Consider the following 24,342-nt stretch of genomic DNA (forward strand, 5'->3'; position numbering starts at 1 on the left):
TAGGAACTTGTGATCATGTGAGTTAATACTTAATAAACTCATATATATATATATATATATATATATATCATTAGTTCTGTCCCTCTAGAGAACCCTGGTACCAGGAGTTGTACTAGAGGAACAAAATATTAAGGATGGAGTTCTTTTGTTGGTTTTGGAGTTTCTGGAGTTGGCTGCTTAATATGATTAGACCCCAAAATGCTAAGAACTCTGCTTATAGTAGTATGTAGAACACTGATAGTCCTTGGCATGAACTGTTAATAGAGTTATGCAAAATAAATGCATTTGAACACTCCTGATTCACCACTAGTGAGAGGCAAGGAGCTTACCACTTTATTCTAGGACTTAATTTACCATACAAGCTTTCTAACAACAAAAAAAACTCTTTATTTTTATGCCTTTCTTTATATCTCTCTTTTTTTCTGGTTTCTTTTAACATGTTCTATACATAAACTTTAAATAAGTTTTGAATTAGACAAAAATTGTTCACCTTTTTAAAAAGGACACACTTAAGTTTTTCTACAATACACTTTTATTGGAAATTATCCAAATAATGAAATATTTATTATTTAATGCAATATAACTTTAGATTCTAAAATATGATGAGTTTATCTACAAGTATTTATCTCATTACATTTGCCTAATTATTTTTTATTTTAGTCGTTTACCTAGATTATTTATGAAAACTGTGATAGTCATCATTTAAAGTTGTGGAACTGCCATTGTAAAATTATAACTGAGACTGAAAATGATCTTATCTAACTGACTTCATCTTGCTTCTAACCTCCAAGCTGTCCTTGTTCATTCCTAGGCATAGGCCAAACTAACTTTGGGAGGAACTTAGTTTATAATTTAGCTTTTAAACAAGGATGATACCAGTCCTTTCCTTAAACAAACCTTACTTCCTGTGGACTAGACCACCTAAAGCTACAAGGTTAGAAGTTATGAGACTCAACAAGAAAAGAAAATTACAGGCCAATATCCATGATGAACATAGATGCAAAAATCTTCAATAAAATACTGGCAAGCCGATTGCAACAGCACATCAAAAAGCTTATCCACCATGATCAAGTAGGATTCATCCCGGGGATGCAAGGCTGGTTCAATATACGCAAGTCTATAAATGTAATTCACCACATAAACAGAACCAAAGACAAAAACCACATGATTATCTCAATTGATGCAGAGAAGGCCTTCGACAAAATTCAACAGCCCTTTATGCTAAAAACTCTCAATAAACTAGGTATCGATGGAACGTACCTCAAAATAATAAAAGCTATTTATGACAAACCAACAGCCAATATCATACTGAATGGGCAAAAACTGGAAGCATTCCCTTTGAAATCGGGCACTAGACAAGGATGCCCTCTCTCACCACTCCTGTTCAATATAGTACTGGAAGTTCTAGCCAGAGCAATCAGACAAGAAAAAGAAATAAAGGGTATTCAATTAGGAAAGGAGGAAGTCAAATTGTCTCTATTTGCAGACGACATGATTGTATATCTAGAAGACCCTATCATCTCAGCCCAAAATCTCCTGAAACTGATAAGCAACTTCAGCAAAGTCTCAGGATACAAAATCAATGTGCAAAAATCACAAGCATTCCTATACACCAATAACAGACTTAAAGAGAGCCAAATCAAGAACGAACTGCCATTCACAATTGCTACAAAGAGAATAAAATACCTAGGAATACAACTAACAAGGAACGTAAAGGACCTCTTCAAGGAGAACTACAAACCACTGCTCAACGAAATAAGAGAGGACACAAACAGATGGAGAAACATTCCATGTTCATGGTTAGGAAGAATTAATATCGTGAAAATGGCCATACTGCCCAAAGTAATTTACAGATTCAACGCTATCCCCATCAAGCTACCAATGACCTTCTTCACAGAACTGGAAAAAACCACCTTAAACTTCATATGGAACCAAAAGAGAGCCCGCATAGCCAAGTCAATTCTAAGCAAAAAGAACAAAGCAGGAGGCATCACACTACCGGACTTCAAACTCTACTACAAGGCTACGGTAATCAAAACAGCATGGTACTGGTACCAAAACAGAGATATAGACCAATGGAACAGAACAGAGGCGTCGGAGGCGACACAACATATCTACAACCACCCGATCTTTGACAAACCTGATAAAAACAAGCAATGGGGAAAGGATTCCCTGTTCAATAAGTGGTGTTGGGAAAACTGGCTAACCATATGCAGAAAGCAGAAACTCGACCCCTTCCTGACACCTTACACTAAAATTGACTCCAGATGGATTAAAGACTTAAACATAAGGCCTAACACCATAAAAACACTAGAAGGAAACCTAGGCAAAACCATTCAGGACATAGGCGTAGGCAAGGACTTTATGACCAAAACACCAAAAGCATTGGCAACAAAAGCCAAAATAGACAAATGGGACCTAATCAAACTCCACAGCTTCTGCACGGCAAAAGAAACAGTCAATAGAGTGAATCGGCAACCAACAGAATGGGAAAAAATTTTTGCAGCCTACCCATCTGACAAAGGGCTGATATCCAGAATTTACATCGAGCTAAAAAAGATTTACAAGAAAAAAACAAGCAAGCCCATTCAAAAATGGGCGAAGGATATGAACAGATACTTTACAAAAGAAGACATACACGAGGCCAACAAACATATGAAAAAATGCTCATCATCACTGGTCATTAGAGAAATGCAAATCAAAACTACATTGAGATACCATCTCACGCCAGTCAGAATGGCGATCATTAAAAAATCTGGAGAAAATAGATGCTGGAGAGGATGTGGAGAAATAGGAACACTTTTACACTGTTGGTGGGAGTGTAAATTAGTTCAACCACTGTGGAAAACAGTGTGGCGATTCCTCAAGGACCTAGAAATAGAAATTCCATTTGACCCAGCAATCCCATTACTGGGCATATATCCAAAGGATTATAAATCGCTCTACTATAAGGACACATGCACACGAATGTTCATTGCAGCACAGTTTACAATAGCAAAGACCTGGAACCAACCCAAATGCCCATTGATGATAGACTGGACAGGAAAAATGTGGCACATATACACCATGGAATATTATGCAGCCATTAAAAATGAGGAGTTCGCGTCCTTTGTAGGGACATGGATGAACCTGGAAACCATCATTCTCAGCAAACTGACACAAGAACACAAAACCAAACACCACATGTTCTCACTCATAGGAGGGTGTTGAACAAGGAGAACACATGGACACAGGGAGGGGAGCACTATACACGGGGGTCTGTTGTGGGGGAGTGGGGGGGACAGTGGGGGGGGAGTTGGGGAGGGATAGCAAGGGGAGAAATGCCAGATATGGGTGAGGGGGAGGGAGGCAGCAAATCACACTGCCATGAATGCACCTATGCAACCACTTTGCATGTTTTTCACATGTACCCCAAAACCTAAAATGCAATAAAAAAAAAAAAGAAGTTATGATAGTAGTACTAAATTCAAGATGTAGTTATTTTCATTAAACCAATATCAATGTCTTATTTATTAAAAAATACATAAGCAAAGATTATTATGTCTTGGGTTGAGTTTATAGTTGTTGTTTTTTAACCCCCATGCCAAAATTTGACACCTTATAGTATTTGGCAAGGATAAGTATGAAATTGCTTGATTAATAAATGCAAACAGAAGTGTATGCTGGCAATTCTTAGAACATTTCTAATATTATTTTATCAATAATTTTAAAGCTAGCTTATTTATTAAAGATTTTACTTTTACTTAAGTTATGTAAACTTGAAAAAGCATTTAACTTGTCTTTTATTTTGTCCTGTTAAAATATTTGATTCAAGAGCTTTTATCTTCTTAAGCCAATTAATTAGAGCTCTTTTATATATTTTCAGTAGTGAAACATTGTATACACACATAAATACATAGATATATTAGGCATATCAATGCAAATACATTATACATATTTATAAAAACCTTTTTTTTAATCTTAGACATTCCAATTCCTGATAACCTGTTTTACTACTCTAAGCAGTTTCAGCTAAATAGCCTTAAACTTGCATATTAAAGAAAACAATTCTAAGGATATCAGAGGTCGAAGACCAATTTAATGAAATAAAACGAGAAGTCAAGATTAGAGAAAAAAGGATAAAAAGGAATGAGCAAAGTCTCCAAGAAATATGGGACTATGTGAAAAGACCTAATCTACGTTTGATAGGTGTACCTGAATGTGACGAAGAGAATGAATCCAACCTGGAAAATATTCTTCAGGATATTATCCAGGAAAATTTTCCCAACCTAGCAAGACAGGACAATACTCAACTCCAGGTAATACAGAGAACACCACAAAGATATTCCTCAAGAAGACCAACCCCAAGGCACATAATCGTTAGATTCACCAGGGTTGAAATGAAGGAGAAAATACTAAGGACAGTCAGAGAGAGAGGTTGGGTTACCCACAAAGGGAAGCCTATCAGACTCACAGCAGATTTCTCAGCAGAAACCCTACAAGCCAGAAGAGAGTGGGGGCCAATATTCAACATCCTTAAAGAAAAGAAATTTCAACCCAGAATTTCATATCCAGCCAAACTAAGTTTCCTAAGTGGAGGAAAAATAAAATTTTTTGTGAACAAGCAAGTTCTCAGAGATTTCATCACCATCAGGCCTGCTTTACAAGAGCTTCTGAAAGAAGCACTACACATAGAAAGGAACAACCAGTATCAGCCGTTCCAAAAACATACCAAAAGGTAAAGAGCATCACCATAATGAAGAATCTGCATCAATTAATGGGCAAAACAGCCAACTAGCGTTAAATGGCAGTATTAAACTCACATATATCAATATTAATCCTAAATTTAAACAGACTAAATGCCCCAATCAAAAGACACAGACAGGCAAAATGGATAAAAAGCCAAAACCCATCGGTATGCTGCATCCAGACCCATCTCACATGCAAGGATACACAAAGACTCAAAACAAAGGGATGAAGGAAGATTTACCAACCAAATGGAGAGAAAAAAAAAAAAAGCAGGAGTTGCAATTCTCGTCTCTGATAAAATAGACTTTAAAGCAACAAAGACCCAAAGAGACAAAGAAGGACATTAAATAATGGTAAAAGGATCAATGCAACAAGAAGAGCTAACGATCCTAAATATATATGATCCCAATACAGGAGCACGCAGATACATAAGGCAAGTTCCTAATGACTTACAAGGAGACTTAGACTCCCACACAATAATAGTGGGAGACTTTAACACCACATTGTCAATAATAGACAGATCAACGAGATAGAAAATTAACAAGGATATCCAGGACTTGAACTCAGACCTGGAACAAGTAAACTTAATAAACATTTACAGAACTCTCCACCCCAAATGCACAAAAGATACATTCTTCTCAGTATCACATCACATCTACTCTAAAAGTGACCACGTAATTGGAAGTAAATCCTTCCTCAGCAATTGCATAGCATTTCACAGGTTTAAATGAAATATTGATTGGCTGCTTGTTTGTTATTTTCCTCCCTTATTCCCTCCTGTCTCCATTGTTAGGCACAATCATTAGCATAAAAGAGATTTTTAATACCTATTTTTAGACTGCATTCTAGCCTGGGCAATAGAGCAAGATTCTCGTTCTCTCTCTCTCTTTCTCTTCTTTTTTTCTCTTTCATTCTTTTTTCTTTCTTTCTCTCTTTATTTCTTTCTTGTTTTCTTTCTTTTTCTCTCTTTCTTTTTTCTCTTTCCAAAAAAAGAAAACAATTCAAGTGAAAATAAGATAGAAATATTTACACTATAAGGTATGGAGAGAAAATGTCTGGTGTGCTAGAGGGAAATTGAAATGGATTAAATTGCCAATTGAACACAAAATTTATAAATTATAAAGGCCTTTTAAATATATATACACAAACACAAAGATTCTATAGCTTTTACTTCAGAACTTTAGCCATGAGATAAATACAAATTCACTGGCTTGCACAAAGAACCTGTTGGATCCAAACAATAGTTTTTATCTTAATGGAAAAATAACAGCAGATTTAAAGCAGTCAGAAAAGAAAACAGAGAAAAAGATGACTTAAGAATTCTATAGTTTGCAAATCAACATTAGGACTCTTTCTCTTTAATGTAAATTTGCACAAAGACCATATTACTTCCATTTTATATAAACTCTGGCAAGTAGAGGTGCCATAAAACCTACTGAGTGCTCACAAAAGAGACATTGTCCTTGTTTTCTCCCCATTCTTAGATTATTTGGTTTCCACTTTTTATTTTCCTAAAAGAAGGAACTGAGCTGTGGCCTAGGGTTTTTGTATGGTGGATCGATGTGTGCTGCTTGTGGGCAGGACTTCACAGTGTTTCATCACTGAATCATTTCCACCCTATTACGTGTCTAAGTTACTTTCTCCAGAGGTCTATGACCTCTGAGAGGGCTCAAAACACTGGATAATTAGCCCTTATATGGGTTTGTTGGATGAGCCTTCTTTAAAATTAATCTTTGTTGGAGATTTCCCTGTAGGGCTGCTACAGTTTGTGGGAGTTAGCCCCCCAGACACTCCCAGGAGACTCCCAGTCACCCAGGGGCATCTTTTGGCTGGGAGGAGAAAAATGCCCTTTCTTTTCAGAGCTGAGAAAACTCAGTTTCTCATTTACCTATAAAAACAACAGTTCAGTTCCTCACACAAATCTGCACAGACAGGTTGAATAGAGATTAATTTTGGGAGAAAAAGCAATATAAAAGACCCTTTAGAAGGCATCTCTGAACTAGAATTAGGATCCTTAAACAACAGCTTCCTAGGAAAAAAATAATAATAATTAACAGCCCAAACCACTTCCTGTAAACTGTACTCAGCCATCTTTAGTTTGTAGCTCTTGTCCACCATTACACATGCCAAAGTCAAATCCTCTCATGGTCTAAGGTCACCTCTGGTACCTCCAAAGCCAAAGAGGTCAGGTCATGCAATACAGGAAAACAGAGCTTTAGACCTCCAAAGAATCTTCCCATGATTCTTGAAACTCCACAAAGAAAACAGAACACTTCAGAAAGGGTGAGTGGCACCTTTGTTTTGAATTCGTTAAAGGAAATCAAGTCATTAGAAGCCTTCTCTAGATTTTTTTGGTACTGCAGATGGCAAAGGGGAAAGGAGGTATCAGGTGAAAGAAAAGTAAGTGAAAGAACATTTGTTTTTTAAGACAGGAAGCAAACATGGAAAAGACAGGATTTTGTTTTGTTTTGTTTTTTGTTTTTGTTTTTCCTTTTCTGCAGCTGTGAGGAAATTTAGCCAAATTAGAGAAGTTTTGTTACCCATAATTTGGAATTCTCACTCTGGTTTGATCAAGTCAGGTAGAGTTGTTCAAATCTGATGGGAGAAAGACTGCAACAAACAACAACAAAGAAACCCCAACAATATGATCACTGAGCGCTCTAATGGGAAGGAGAAATTAAGACCAGCTGGTTGTTCAACTTTAGCCAAATAAAACCCCAATTCAGCTATTTACCTATGGATGGGTTTCAGGCTGAAGACTACTGTCTACCATCCTAGAAGCAGGAAAAACAATTTGTACTTGTCTTCCCTGGTGGGAGCAAGCTTAAACTCCATAAAGGAGTTATTTGCCTTCCATCATTATGAAAGCAGGAAATCTTGCCTTCCTTGTTGAAAGCATGTAAAACTCCAAAAAGAAGGGAGGCAAAATAAACTTAGATCTCATCAAATTTTGGGAGATCAGAGATTCTCTGGATGGGGCACTCCCAGACCTCAGCAAATTGTCCTGTTGGTTTGAGCCATGAAGTTAGCTCATACTGATACCAAGCACCCATAGGAGATTTGCCAAAGGTCAGGTACATCTCCACTCAGAATCCCTTCATGGTTACCAAAATATAAACCCCAAATATTTGAGACAGGTCTCAGTTAATTTAGAAATTTTAATTTTCCAAGGTTGAGGACACACAACCATGACATGTCCTCAGGAGGTCTTGACAACATGTGCCCAAGGTGGTAGGCGCACAACTTGGTTTTATACATTTTAGGGAGACATGAGATATCAATTGATATGTATGATATGTACGTTGGTTCAGTCTGGAAAGGTGGGACAGCTCAAGCTGAAGGTGGGAAAACTCAAAGTGGGGAGAAAGCTTCCAGGTCATAGGTAGATAAGAGACAAATGGTTTTGTTCTCAGTTTCTGAGTCTCTGCAAAGGAGGCAAACAGATATGCATTTATCTCAGTGAACAGCAGGGTGACTTTGAAAAGAATGGAAGGCAGCTTGGCCCTAACCAGTTCCCAGTTTGACTTTTCCCTTTAGCTTAGTGATTTGGGGGCCCCAAGATTTATTTTCCTTTCACAGGAGGCATCAAATACTAGTTCATGCTTATTCATAAAAGGAAAGTGTTTTCTAACTCTGAAAATGCACTTTGCAAAAGCATAGCTTAACAAATGAGTTAATATTACATCTCAGAAAAGTAATACCAATAAATCCCTTTCATCACTCCAACTAAATTGCATTGTTTTTAGTTTTGCCACTGGTCCCACCTAAAGAAGGGAGCATGGCGTACTCATAAATTATTGCTTTAAATATGAAGGAAGTGTAGAAAATTTGTAAGTCAATATCTTCATAAAAACAACAAAACTGAGTCAGAATTCCAATCTGGAGTCTAGAGTTGGTTTTATCACTTGCTCCTTGATGTGACCTTGGCATATTACTTATCATTTCTAGGCTTCAGTTTTTCTTGTTTGTTTATAATTAAGATATAATTGTACATGTTTATAGGATACATTGTGATGTTTTAATATATGTATACATTGTATAGTAATCAAATCAGGGTAGTTGACAAGTCCCTCACCTCATACCTTTAACATTTCTTCATGGTGATAATTTTCAATGTCCTCTTTTCTAGTGATTTTGAAATAAATAATACACTGTTGTTAGCTCTAGTCACTCTATTATGTAATAGAACACAATAATTTATTCTTCCTATCTAACCATAACTTTGTTCCCATTGACCATCCACTCTCTATCCCCCTTTCCTCTGAAACCTCTGGTAACTACCGTTTGTCTCTGCTTCTATGAGATCACCCTTTTTTAGATTCCAAATATGAGGCAAATCATGTGATATTTGTCTTTCTCTGCCTGATTTTAGTAAACATTCTGACCTCGGGTTCATCCCTATTGCTGCAAATGACAGAATTTTATTATTTTTTACAGCTGAACAGTAATATATTGTGTTTATATACTACCTTTTAAAATGTTTATGTTAGGTGCAGGGGTACATATGCAGGTTTGTTATATAGGTAAGTTGCATGTCACCAGGGATTGGAATACAAATTATGTCACCACCCAGGTAATCATTGTAGTATCCAATAGGTAGTTTTTTGATCCTCACGCTCTTCCCTCCCTCTACCCTCAAGTAGGCCTTAGGGTCTGCTGTTCTTTTCTTTGTGACTATATGCAGTCAATATTTAGCTCCCAGAGAGGTAGGACATAGAACCCAACTCCAGAGGTGGGACTCAACTCTGGAGACAGGGCTCACACACCGGACCAAATTGAGGACTAGCTGAAACAGGGACAGAGCAGAAGCAGATTTCCATGAGACACACCCACTAGTGTGCCATGTCAGTTTATCATTACTATGGCAACACCTAGAAGTTACCATCCCTTTCCAAGCAGGGGTTGAGTCAATTTCAAGAATTATCTGACCCTTTTGGGAAAGAAAATGACACCATGATATTTTTCTTTTTTATTATTTATTTATTTGTTATACTTTAACTTCTGGGGTACATGTGCAGAACATGCAGGTTTGTTACATAGGTATACATGTGCCATGGTGGTTTGCTGCACCCATCACCCCATCATTTACATTAGGCATTTCTCCTACTGCTATCCCTCTCCAATCCCCCCACCCCTGCTATCCCTCCTCAGCCCCCAACTCCCCAACAGGGAGTTGTGTGTGATATTCCCCTTCCTGTGTCCACGCGTTCTCATTGTTGAACACCCACTTATGAGTGAGAAAATGATGTGTTTGGTTTTCTGTTCTTGTGTCAGTTTGCTGAGAGTGATGGTTTCCAGCTTCATCCATGTCACTGCAAAGGACATGAACTCATCCTTTTTATGGCTGCATAGTATTCCATGGTGTATATGTGCCACATTTTCTTTATCCAGTCTATCATTGATGGGCATTTGGATTGGTTCCAAGTCTTTGCTATTGTGAACAGATGTTTTTCTGAGAAATCTTTTCTAAGTAAGTGAACTGGGACCAGGGAAATTATTTTAAAAAGAATGACTATCCTGGAGAGGACCTGTTGAAAAATCAAGGGTAAATAATTGTGAATTGTTAAAGATGTATTTGAAACCCCCACAATTTGCATTGTTTCACTGTTCCAAGGAAGGGCTGCTTGAGGCTGGTGGGGCTAACCACAGAAAGAGTTGCTTCAGTGTCAATAAGGACAGTGAAACCCTCCTCTACAATCATTAGGGAAGTTTCACTCAAATGATTAAATGGCAAGATCTGAAAGATCCCCTGTGTTTTCTCAGAACACCCTCAATCCATAAGGGACATAGAGGCAGTTTATTAAGGTATAATTTGGCATGTTTTAATTGTACACAATGTTTTCATCATTGCCCAGGTATTTTTGCAGTGGTGGAAGACCCCTTTAAGATTTGGATTCCTAATGTTAGACTGCCATGTTTTATTATGTGTGTTGAAAATTATTGTAGATTTGTTATTTTATTTGTTCTTACTTTGTCTTAGAAATTGTTTGGGTTAATTGGTTGCCCAGGTTAACTAAATCAGAGGTGAACATTATTTCCTAAATAAATTTAGCCCCTTTAACTAGAATTACAAGATATTCATCTAAGCTATTTATGAATACAGAATTAAGCCACTTTGGTAGATTTGGTATCTGAGTCAAGTCCAGAGTTTTCTTTGAAAATTATTTGAAGTCTATTGTAATAATCATGTACAGACTCACCTTCCTTTTAGGTGCAGGCCTGAATCTTGTTACAATCTACTGGTTTGGGGAATGCTAAAGGAATGGCTCACTATAAAGTATTGGCTCTTTCTTGGACTTTTTCCCCCTATTGGAGAATATATTGAATTGGATGCCCATAAGATGATTGTTTCAGCCTGCTTTAGCCATCCAATGTGTGATTGACCTTCTCCAGTGAGAGTTAATTGACAAATAGTAGAGAAATCAGGTACATCAGTTTAGATAAGAATTCAAAAATCTTCAGCAAATTTATGACTCCTCAGTAACCTTGAGGAAAATTTTAACTATAGCCCTAAATTCGGCTTTTGTTCAGAGTATATATGAAATGTTTAAGAGACTGCCCTCATTATTTGGGCAGAGTTTGAAAGAATAACTTTGAACATGTTTAGCAGAAAAAGGGAAATTGAGAGAAACTTTGAGATCATAAGAGGACAAAAAGACAGGGGAACAGAAAGAGTGGGGGAATGAGATCTGGTGGAAGAAACTTGAGCCTCAAGGACTTTCTCTTTCCATTTTTTATTAGTGAGTTTAGAGACTGTTTAGGAGACAGGCAATTTTAGAGTCCTGAATGTATTGGATGCCTCTAAATGCCCATTAAAATATGTACCACATTCAGGTTGTTTTGTTTTAGAACCATGATCTTCTAATTTAGTTTGGAGAAAACCTAGTTTATTTATTTATTTATTTATAAATTTATTATACTTTAAGTTCTGGGGTACATGTGCAGATCATGCAGGTTTATTACATAGGTACCTACGTGCCGTGGTGGTGGTTCACTGCATCCATCACCCCGTCACCTATATTAGGTATTTCTCCTAATGCTATCCCTCCCCAATCCCCCTACTCCCTGCTATTCCTCCCTTAGCCCCCCACCCCCCAGACCCTGGTGTGTCATCTTCCCTTCCCTGTGTCAGTGTGTTCTCATTGTTCAACACCCACTTATGAGTGAGAACATGCAGTGTTTGGTTTTCTGTTGTGTCAGTTTGCTGAGAATGATGGTTTCTAGATTCATCCATGTCCCTGAAGAGTACATGAACTCATCCTTTTTTATGGCTACATAGTATTCCATGGTGTCTATGTGCCACATTTTCTTTATCCAGGCTATCATTGATGGGCATTTGGGTTGGTTTCAAGTCTTTGCTTTGTGAACAGTGCTGCCATGAACATTCGTGTGCATGTGTTCTTATAGTAGAACGATTTATAATCCTTTGGATATATACCCAGTAATGGGATTGCTGGGTCAAATGGAATTTCTATTTCTAGATACTTGAGGAATTGCCACATTGTTTTCCACAATGGTTGAATTAATTTACACTCCCACCATCAATGTAAAAGCATTCCTATTTTGCCACATCATCTCCAGCATCTGTTGTCTCCTGATTTTTTAATGATCACCATTCTAACTGGTATGAGATGGTATCTCATTGTGGTTTTGATTTGCATTTCTCTAATCACCAATGATGACGAGCTTTTTTTCATGTTTGTTGGCTGCATAAATGTCTTCTTTTGAAAAGTATCTGTTCATATTTTTTGCCCACTTTTTGATGGGGTTGTTTGTTTTCTTGTAAATTTGTTTATGTTTTCTGTAAATTCTGGATATTAACCCTTTGTCAGATGGGTATATTGCAAATACTTTTTCCCATTCTGTTGGTTGCTGGTTCACTGTATTGATAGTTTCTTTTGCTGTACAGAAGTTCTTAAGTCTGATTAGATACCATTTGTCTATATTGGCTTTTGTTGCCATTGCTTTTGGTGTTTTAGTCATGAAGTCCTTGCCCATTCCTATGTCCAGAAACCTAGTTTTGATCTATCAAGGGAACCTCAATTTGGCCACTGCAGTTCTAAGGTATCTTTTGTATATAATTTCCACTGTTCCAAATAAATACAAGAGGAAGACCCATAAGTTTTAGACATATTACTAGCTGAAGTCCCAGAAGAAGGAAAATCATTATGAGATTTAGAATTAAAGAATATCACCCTTAAGATAATAATACTAACCAATAGGAAAACTCACATTTTGCTTGCACAAATGGAACAACCATCCCTAAGTTCCCAAATAAGTGTGTTGACCTCAACCAAAGGGAGGGAAGTAGGAGCCTGAGAAGAACTGTGAGAGAGGTTGCCTACAATCCAAGGAAGTGGAGAGTACAAGGGGCTCTTTTTCAAAAAACGCCAATCTACTGTAACATAAGATCATTTTGAGTTTCACTTCTGACATCAGCTATAGGAACTTAAGAAAGAAAAAACACACACACACTGACATGGAGGTCAAAGGAAATAGCACTTAGTTTGGAAACAAAGAAATGCAACTCAGATAAATGGAATCAGGGAAGCCCTGAATAGTGTTGCGTAAGGCAAGCACAGGAGAGGATTTTTTTTACAAGGGATTTCCACAAAAACTTTGTTTTGGTTTAGTTCATTGGCTACTCAGAAATTCTATGTCCTAAATAAACCCATTTTGACTAGTTAATTAATTAGAGTACTCCCAGCTGAGAGATGTCAAAAACCTGATACTGACTTCTGTTGTTTATCCAAGTCTATTGGAACATTCTGTGGTTGACCTTTAGCAGGTGTGAGTGTGCATTCCTCTCAAAAGGATTTCTTGACTCCTTTTTAGAAAGGTTTAGTCTTACTTCATTTTCTTTCACAATCCCATTCTTTAATTATTGGAGAGAAGTTACTGATTAGTTTCTTGGGCCTTCAGAATGAATCTTCTAATTTGACTTTGGAGCAATCAGTTTTTCCCACGTACATGGGGTTTAAGCAATTATTCCCTGGCTGACTGTGTTAAGAATTTATGCCTTTTCTTTAGTCAAGGTTTGAGATAGGATGACAGAGGATTGTATTTAGACTATGCACCACTTGCCTAACAAACATTTTTCCTAGTTTGTTTTTTACATGCTAAAAAGATTAATGTATCTAAGTACACAGTTTTTCATTTTTATGTTTCAAAATCTATAAACAGTTTTTTAATGTGTTCATTTCCTTTATTTATAAACTTCCAAATTCTCTCATCAAAGGGTAAAATATATCTTATTTTATATTTACTTCTTAGGGTAAAATATATCTTATTTTATATTTACTTCTTATTTGGAAGTTTTCTGAATTTTTCCATTCAACACCTTAATCCATCTGGAATTAAAATTGACACGTGGTATAAGATTGAAATCTCAGATGATTTTTTAAAAAACTAATGCACAACACTATTTGTTGAATAATTCTTTCCCTCATCCCTGACGTGTGGCTATGCAATCCTTTGCATTTTCTATAATGGGACAGCACATGGGAGAAAAATTTTAGATTTTCCCAGAATACCAGAGCAGGAATGTGTCTTAGAGATTGCATCTACGCCCATTCTTTACCAAATGGAGAAACCGAGGCCCAGAACAGGTAACTGGCTTGCCAAATGTCATGCTAGTTAGTGGTGGAGTCAAGTCTCAAACTAAGATTTTTCTGACGTCCAATTTGGATTTGAGGCTATATTCCTTTTTTCTTATTCAGCTTCTGGGGCAGCTTGACAACTTAAGGTTAATTAACCAGCCACAGAAGAAGACAATACCGCCAAGTAGAGAGATTCTGAAAGGACCATTTCAGCTTGTCTCTATCCCCCTACCCAGCTCTTGATCATAAACACGGTCAGACTGAGAAGTGGGTGCCACAGTCTTTAGAAATAAGAGGATCAAAGCTTGTGGGAAATGCTGACTATGAAATGGGTCCATGATTTAAGCATCTTTACATGTAATATATTGACTACAAAAATTGTATAGCTGAAGCAATCAGGAAGGATCAAAGTGGGTGGGCTTTTCTCAGGAAAGAAGGAAGGAGAACTTAAGGTGGATTTCAAAAGAAACACAGAAGACCCCTGAATTGGGAGCACAGTTTTCACTTTGCTCTCCTCAAAACACTCTTGTTGTCTTAGAGCTTCCTTTGTGCTCTCTCTCTCTGAAATAAGGGTCTTATAATAAAGAAAATGCAAGATATTAGGAGGTGGGGACTTTGAAAGGTTATTAGATCATGAGGGCGTAGCCTTCAAAACTGGGATTAGTGCTCTTATAAAAGAAGTCCAAGATTAATCTCTCATCCTTTCCACCATGTGAGGACACAGCAAAACAAGCACCTTCTAAGAACCAGAAAGCATTTTCTCACCAAACACTGAATTTGCTGGCACCTTGACCTTGGCCTCCTCAGCCTTTAGAACTGTAAAAAATAAATTTCTGTTGTTTTTTAAGGTACCAGGTTATGGTATTTTGTTGTGGCAGCCTGAATGGTCTAATACAGTCCCTTTATCCATCTTTGGTTGACATTTCTTAGTCCTTTGAGTCTTCTTTGACATCCAGTAACTTGGATACTGTCATATAAAATTAATTACAATTAACACATCTTATGTAAATAGGAAGGAATAGCAGAATGGGAAAGTAGAAGCAAAATTATTAATATACACACAGATATCTTGATATCATCATAAGGAAGTACTCCTAACTATTGTAGTACTGGATTTTGCAACAGCCAGAAGGTCACAATTGATGTTTTAAACAACTTTCTTCCTTCACTACCTTCTTCCATTAATCCATTCTATATTACCTTTGCCTTCAACTTGTTGAGCTTTCATGACTGGAGATGTGACCCAGTCTTCATTTCTCAAGTGTCTGAGCCATTATGAGTCCTGTTTGTATGGGTTGTTGTAATTTTCCATTGACTTTAGTAACAGAAAGTGGAAGTACTAAGAGACATCCCTGGGGAACACCTGCATTACAGATCCTCATTATGTGTAGCAATGCAATTTCTTCTTGATATTTAAGATCTACCATACCAGTAAGTACTGTAGCCCCTTATTTTGCTATTTATTCAGTGGCACGAGTTCACCAAATGTCAATCTCAGCAATAAATTCAATAGAAGCATTGCTGCAACCTGTGGTGGAATCATTCAACCATTCAAATTAAGGCCTCTAAATCAGCACGACTTAAGTTACAGGGATGAGAAAAGTAATTTTACTAATGGATCAGTAGGGAAATAATGAATAGATTTAAAACCATTGTCATTCCTTGATTCTGTAACCTAGGATTCCTGGCTATTGGGGAAACAGCACCACATTTTGGACACGAACTTAGAGCATATACCAAATTACAGAGGACAGGAGCCAACCCTGCAAAATGTCATCTAGCTGGCCGTGTAACTGAGTCATCAAATTCATTCCACTCTCTATTGACCAGGTGCTTCAGGTGATAGGTAACATGGTAAGGCCAGTGAATTTTATGAGTTGGCACATTGCCACACTCTGGTATGAAATCAGTTGTTGGATTAGAAGGGATTCTGCATAAAATACTGTGATAGTAGATAAGGCAGTCAGTAAATCCTCAGATGGTAGTTTTGGTACAAGCTTTGCAGGCGAAATAGTAAAGTCACATTTAAAATCACCGTGTATTTTTGTGAGAACAAAACAATGCCCCTTCCATGATGGAAGTGGTCCAGTGTAATCAAGTTCAAAACATGTAGCTTGCCAGTCCTTCTGAGGAATAATGTCATATTGGAATCTTAGTTTTGGTATCTGCTGAAGCTGTAGCCAAATTGACTTTGGTGGATGGAAGTCCATGATTCTGAGCTCATGCATAAACTTCACCCTGGCTGCCATGACCACTTTCTTCATGAACCCTCAAGCAAAGACAAGTGTCTGAGAATGAGGCTGACTGACATCCACAGAATGCATCATCTTATCCTCTTGATTACTAAACTCTGCTGAGGTTGTTCTTTGGTGAATATTCACATGAAACCCAAATATCTTTATATTGTATGCTCATTTGCAGAGATAGCCACATATACCTCTTCCCCACATTTGTTTCTTACTTATTTTATAATCATGTCCTTTCCAGTGGACTTCCAGCCAAACTGTTAACCAATGTTTATGTAGTGGGGAAATTCACACATCTGTCCCCACGGTTTTCTCTATGCAAAATGAGCAAGGTTCTCTGGCATTCCTTTTCATTTTGGGTAAATATATGTCCTTCAATAAGTGGCTTTTATGTTAAGGTTAGCAACAGCAGTTACTGTTGTTTGGAGCCAAGTACTATAACTGATACAGACATTGATAACAGAAATTAGGTTTCATGCAACAAAATTTAAGGAAATTGGAGAATTTTGAAGTTATCTGCCCCAGTAGGACTAAAGGCAGTTAAAAACTCCATTTGTGTTCTAGAAGCGGGATATGGCAGCCCATGAAATGAAAGAGCATATCATTTAATTAAGTGGTTCTCTGAAATGTAAAGCCTTTGGAAGGCCTGGCTTCGGAAGACCTCATTGCTGCCACAGAGAAGTCTGAAAAATGTAAATAGTTAATAGATTGTGAGGTGAAGTGGATGCTTATGATGGCACTAGAAAGCTTTTAAAAAGAAGCCTAAATTATTGCTCAGAAGCCTAATTTCTTTGCTTAACTGCTCAAGGAATATATGGAAGACAGGGAATATGTAAATAGAATTTTTGGAGGGCTATTAGCTAAATCCTATACTCACCATTTGACCCTGTGTATTACCAAATTATAGAATTTGTTGATTTGTCAGCTTTGATGTCACTTTTGTCAAAATCAGTCACTGAAATGCAAAGAGTAAAAATTCAAGAGTAGTAAAGTTGAGAGAGTTAAAAGAACCTCAACTCCAAATGCCAACTAAGCCTCCCTTGCCAGCAGAAGCAGTCCTACTCTTTGTCCAGTGCAGCTGTTTCTCCTTTGCTTAAACACCCAGTAATTTTCTGGCCTGTGATACTTAAATTGCAAGAAGAAGCCAATTTTCTTAATGCCACTATCTCATACCTATTGTCTCCAGACCTGTTAGTAGAGTAAGATCCCATCGTTTCTCTCCAGACTGGGGTGGAGGATCGAATATCAGGTCAAAACAATGAGAACAGTGTTTACAAACGGAAAGAACTGTGGAACATTGAACATTTCCAAAATAAAACTTGTGTGGGAATGATTATGAGGGTGTTCATTTAAAGAAGGAGATATATAATTTTAGATCTGATTGAATTTATTGATATGGTAAAACTTCCTAGAGAGTCTATTCAATGTGCTACTCTAGAAGCTTTACACAAGACTGAAATTACTGTGATAAATATAAGTTTGCAAGAAGATCTTATACCTTCTCAAACAATTGCATCTAAAGGAGAATGTATTAGCAGAAAGTAAAAATGAACAGTAGTGGGTAGAGATAAAGCTCAGGGAATATGGAACCTCAGAGTTGAGGTGAGGGAGTATAAGATAACAGAAGAAAGGGAAGAGAATTATCTGGTTCTGGATCCCCACTTTATTCAGGGCACTACTACAGGAGCTTCTGGACATCACCTCTAAATTTCATTTTATACTCTCAATAACCACATGACATGGGAAGTATTATTATTTCCACTTTAGAGGTGAGAAAACTGAGGTTCAAGAATGTTAAGTAACTTGTCCCAAATTACACAGTTACAACATAGAGACATGATAGGAGTACAGGTCTAATGCCTGTGATGCCAGAGCACAGGGCAGGGGAGTCTGCAAAGGGAGGGGTACCTGTCTCTTATATAGGAGATAAGTCCTGCTAGCAAAGCTCAGCTGAATCAGAAGCAGGAGAAAACAACCTGTAGCATTGTCTCACTATGCCACCAGAGGGCACAGGTTTGGAAATTTTCTTTTTACATAATCTATTTCTGTTTTTTCTGTAGGGACTTGCTGTAGCTGAGAGAGCAGACAATGTGTTATATTACATGGACTAACCTCACAGCCTAAAGACCTGAGATTGTCACTCCCTTTCTTTGGGACACATGTACTTGTGACCATATTTGTGAGGTGTGCCCTCTTCAATATGGGCAGTGGGTGTCAGGTAGTTAGAAAGATCTCTTGGGTTTAGGACTGATATTTACTATCCAGCTCTGAAACCTCAGTGCTGACTGTGGTGCTTTTCACATAGTGGGAGGTTAGTCTATGTTTTGTTAAGAAGAAATAATGGCACACAGAATCACCCTCTATCTACCCTCCAATGGCTTCCCAGTGCCCCCAAGGTAAAATCGGCACTATTTATCCTGGCTTCTACTTCTAGTCTTACCGTAGACTGCATTTAGTTTTAGCTAAAACTAGCCCCTCATTCCCTGCCTCCCCTCCCACTACAAATTAACACATACATTCTTAATGTAGTACTGAAGCTGGAAGTATGTGGAATCAGATGCTTCACAAAATGCCATGCCCATAGTAAATACTCAAAAGCAGGAGTTGCCATTTCTGCTGCTGCTACTACTACTACTACTACTTCTGGAGCTAGAAACTTTGAGAGTCAGGTTGAAATCAAGTCTCCTGGCTGAGCCCAGTTCTCTTTGTGGCCATTGCTTCTTTATATATAATCAGGACACAGTTAATACTAGACAGTGGAATCTTTAATTTCATTCTCCTTGACTTCTTCTGCATCCTCTTTTGGAGTCCTGTGACCAGGGCAGGGTACAGGGAGTTTTAGTGACCAGAAGACAGGGCTGGTTTCCACCTTAGCAGACATATATGTGTGCAGCATCTGAAGTCTAGGGCTGAAAGCTACCTTTAACGTCATTTCTTCTGTGAATGCGTGTATAATTTCTACAGAACCTATTATAGAGGATCACCCAGCCTCTGCCTTTGTACAACTTTCCCTCAAAGAACTGCCAATCCCTATACTGTTTGGCCCAATAGTGAGAATTTTTTCCTGCTGCCCCTTGGTGCTTTTGCCTGTGACCCTCATTCTGCCTGCTGAAGACACTCTTGCTAGCATGGACCTAAACCCCTCAAGCTCTGACAATCCTCTTTCTCTTTTGTTTTACATGAAGGGTCTGGCAGCCAAAGCAATCACTCAAAGTTCAAACCTTATCACTTTTTTTTGCTTTGTTCCTTGTGGCCTTGACTTTGTACATCAGCTTTGAAAATATCATCCCAGAGTTAATGCTGGGTTAATTTGTAACTAAGAGTGCTCTAGTTTTGCAATACAGGACATGCTATAAAAATGGAAAGATGTTGCTTCCTGAGAGATGCAGGTGGATTGTTGGGCATTTGTTTTAAGTACCTTTTTTCTCTTTGGAAACTTTGAACATCTATATCAACAAGTCAGAGTCTCAAATAACCAAGTCAGTAAGTCAGAGTCCCAAACCAAATTTCTGGCTCTAGGGGCGAAGTTCTAAGTGTAGTCATCTAATAATTGACCTTCTTACCAGCCCCAGTGACTTTTAAAGAAACAGGACTATGATAACAATGTGGAGATTTGATAGAGTGGTGAAGAAAGGGGGTTGGTATGGAGGATATAGGAGACAGTCTGACCTGTTAGGAGCTGATATAATAGTTCAGGCCATAAACTGAGAGGCAGAGGTAGCAGGAATGAAGAGAAGGGAGAAGTTTTGAGAGCTATTTATGAGTTAGTATTCATAAGACTTCATGCTTCACTAGATGTGGGGAATGAGAATAAAGGGAGCTCTAAGATGATTCCCAGGTTTCTGGCTTAGGTGTCTCCATAGACAGTGATGTGATAGACTGAGATGTGGCATGAAGATGAGGGAACAAGCTTAAGGGGTAGGGAGATGATATGTTTACATCTGGCAACTTTGAGGTTTTCTTATTGAGACTGAGGTCTGTGTGAACCATCCTGGTGGATATATCCAAACGGCAGCTGATTAAATGGCTAGGAGCTCAGGAGAGCAATATAACCTAGGGAGGTACAGTTTCTAGCCATCAAATGCCTAGGGTAAGATCACTCAGGAAGAAGATGGAGGGTGGAGAAAGGATCCTTTTTCTGACTTCCTAGATCTCTTCCTTCTAAGCACACATGCCCACTTTCATGGGATTTCCACACCTGACTCCTTTACTCCATTTCTTTGTACTCTTCTAGGATCAGAGAACCTTATGCCATATCTTTCTGGCTTGCTTTCTAATAATTAAAAGTAACATGCATAAGTGTAAGAATAATAGTGTTAAGATGTCTTACAACTTAGAAATGACTGTTTAGATGCTACTAAGATAAATGGTGAAATAAATCTAAAATTTAGAAAGTTATTCTTTCATTTTCCTGTTGTTTAACAATACCTCTGTGGCTTCCATGCATTGCAAAATGCATGAATTTCAGCTTATGATCTTGTATGTGGCTCCATAAACCACCACCCATCCATTCCAACTAATCACATATTGTACAAATTATTTTCACTTTGTCTTTTAGCCAAAGAAGATGCAATTGTTTTCTCATCTCATCTCAAAGATTTTATCTTAAGAAAATGCCAAATTAAAAACATCCAAAATTCTAATCTACAATAAATAATGTATGCAGAGGGAGTACCAATTTTACCTAAGAATACCCTCTCTCTCCAAAAAGCTGCCTCTAGTTCAAATAAGTGATTCCATTTTCGTAAATTTGATTTACTCACAGCATTTTCATTATGCTGCTATAACATTTGAATGACAGTACACAACATTATTTTTGTGGTCCCAGCAAGCCACTTCTTCTACTCCCTGTCCATATTAGATGCATCTCCAGTTTTTCAGGGATGAGAAACCCTCACTCAGCCCCTGATGAGCACATCATCAAATATTTACTATTCTTTTATTAATCAATATGGGTGATAATTATGTGTCTCTGGCTCAGGGAGTGTTTCATCCAACTAAGCTCCCACAATGGTTCTCTCACTTCATCTCTTATAGATTAACTTCCTTCCAAAATGTCTCTTGGTACTTGGGCTTCATGCTGCAGTCCACTGTACACCACCTGAAGGCAAAGTAACTACCTGCCATTCACCCCAACAAAATGCCACTCTCTATACAATGTCATCCATTAATGCTGACTTTGCATTCAACCTGTACTGGAGGTTCCCTTTTGACCCCAGATAAGAACATCTTCTTTTCCCTTGTGAGCATTTCTGCAGCTTTGGCTATGCTTTTCTTTGGGTCTTGCTCCAGCACTCAAACTGAGATTATGGAAACCTTAGGGTTCAACCTCACAGACACTCCAATGTTAGAGATCCAGCAGGGCTTCCAGAACCTGATCTGTTCACTGAATTTTCCAAAGAAAGAATTGGAATTGCAGATAGGAAATGTCCTCTTCACTGGGAAGCATCTGAAACCAGTGGCAAAGTTCTTGGATGATGTCAAGACCCTTTATGAGACTGAAGTCTTTTCTACCAACTTCTCCAATGTTTCTGCAGCCAAACAGGAGATTAACATTCATGTGGAGATGTAAACCAAAGGGAGTGTTGTGGGTCTAATTCAAGACCTCAAACCAAACACTATCATGATGTTAGTGAACTATATTCATTTTAAAGTTAAGGCATTCTACACGCTTTATATCATCAAAACACATCAACAAACCTACAAAGGAGGCAGTATAATTGGCATTTTTCAAATTAGGAAGTCAGGTCTTGAAAGATAAAATGAGCTTCTCAAAGTCAGCCTGCTAGTAAATTGGTGCCTTCCTGGAGACAAACTATAGCTCAAGGAACAGGTTGGATTTTGATTTTGAAAGGTGACTGGGCAGCCACTCTGGATTGGAAGTACAAGATAGAAAACCATGAAGCTCCTGGGTGCTACCCCTTAACCTTCATGCCACTGGCTCCCCAAACTTGGTTATCGCTCCAGAGATATTTTCTCTTGATTATAAAGGAGTTATGTCTCTCTACTCCTAGTGTTTCAGCTCAACGTTGGCTGAATCTGAGCATATTCCTTTCAGAATAACTTCTTTAGGTTTGGTGCCATATATTGATTTATATAGTAATGGTTGTCAATACTCAGGGGAGAAGAAGAGTCCAATATAATACTAGCATGAGAGAGAGAAGGAGATAATCATGAGCTTGATGTGGTGATTGCCATGTGTTCACTTCCTCTTTCCCCACAGGTGGGCTGACTAGTTTGTTCCAAAGTTTTCCATTTCTGCCACATATGATCTTGGAGCCACAATTTTGAAGATGGGCATTCAGCATGCCTATGTTGAAAATGCTGACTTTTCTGGACTTACAGAGGACAATGGTCTGAAACTTTCCAATGTAAGTTAATAAACTAGACTTCTTAAATGTATAAACTGGAAAGGTGATTAGAAGTTAATTAATTCAAGTTTCTTACTTTACCAATTAGCAATCTGATGCCTACAGAGGCAGTGTGACTCCTCCTAAGCTAGAATCACTCCAGAGTCATTCCCATTACTCCAAATAAGTAATTGTATCAATTTCTTCCGTCCTTGACGTTTATGTCCTAAAATTACTCTGATAGAACAGCTTAATGATTAGAAGTGACTCTGGTAAGATGCAGTTCTGGAGGAGGTGTGGGGAGGGAATGCTTAAGAGATGACTCCTGGAGGCAGAATGCCATGGAATGGATGCTTCCCCAACGGCTAGCCCTAAAATCACTGGAGATTGATTGACTACATTTAGCCAAGGAGACTTCATATTCGAGCACCATCAACATAGTATAACAAAGGAGTGGCCCCATCTTTCCTTTCTTTTTCTTACTTATAGACCTTTCCAAAGACTGTTCCTGTTTCTTCAGAGACCAACAGGGTTTGTTCCCTCCACACAGGCTGCTCATAAGGCTGTGCTGCACATTGGTGAAAAGGGAACTGAAGTTGCAGCTGCCCCTGAAGTTGAACTTTAGGATCAGCCTGAAAACACTCTCCTACACCCTATTATCCAACTTGATAGATCTTTCATGTTGTTGATTTTGGAGAGAAGCACCAGGAGTATTCTCTTTCTAGGGAAAGTTGTGAACCCAACGGAAGTGTAGTTGGGAAAGAAGCCATTGGCTAATTGCACATATGTATTGCAATGGGAAATAAATAACTAATATAGCCTGATATGATTGATGTGAGCTTGGACTTGCATTCCCTTGTGATGGGATGAAGATTGGACCCTGTCTGAACTTTGTTGGCTGTGGAAGAGGCCAATGCTATGGCAGAACATTCTGAATTCAATGAGTAATTCATTATCAAAAGCATAGGAAGGCTCTATTTTAGTGTATTTCTCTTTGTCTGAATCCCCTTCAATTAGTTTGCTCTAATGAATTTGACTGGGTTGAAAAATTCTCCCTTCTCTGTCTTATGGGGAATAGCTAAAAAGCAGGTCAGGTCTTCATGTCCCAGTATTCCAATAAGCTCAATGGCCATAAAGCAATGCAAATGCATTGTCTTATTTGTGAACTCAACCCCCTTCAACTGTCCCATTAGAAGGATTCTCTGTGTTCTTGCCAGATCTGTCATTGATAGATTGAATAAAGGTACTCCCACTATGGGGAATAGTTACAGACTGAGAGGGATGTAGCTTTTGTGACCGGACAAGCATGGGACAATACAGCAAGACAGAGGTAAACTCCCCTGTCCAACCCGACCTTTCTCCACCAAATTATACTTCCACCATGAAAATTTATAAACTGGGAGTGGAGAAAGAAAGTAA

The 24,342-nt window shown here is 38.1% G+C and overlaps 1 protein-coding gene across 1 annotated transcript in view; it reads left to right on the top strand.

The window, feature by feature from the left end:
- Positions 1 to 24,078, top strand: part of SERPINA7 (serpin family A member 7) — a 79,749-nt gene extending 55,671 nt beyond the window's left edge. Inside the window, 4 exon segments of the mRNA XM_064383911.1 lie at positions 21,611 to 21,777; positions 21,779 to 22,226; positions 22,810 to 22,944; positions 23,474 to 24,078. Coding sequence (XP_064239981.1) covers positions 21,611 to 21,777; positions 21,779 to 22,226; positions 22,810 to 22,944; positions 23,474 to 23,677 — 954 coding nt within the window. The 3' untranslated portion in view covers positions 23,678 to 24,078.
- Positions 24,079 to 24,342: the final 264 nt, after the last annotated feature.

This window comes from Aotus nancymaae, unplaced genomic scaffold, assembly GCF_030222135.1.
Source record: "Aotus nancymaae isolate 86718 unplaced genomic scaffold, 86718_ANA_hifiasm-v0.15.2.pri h1tg000004l, whole genome shotgun sequence".
In the NCBI taxonomy this organism is placed as follows: Eukaryota; Metazoa; Chordata; class Mammalia; order Primates; family Aotidae; genus Aotus; species Aotus nancymaae.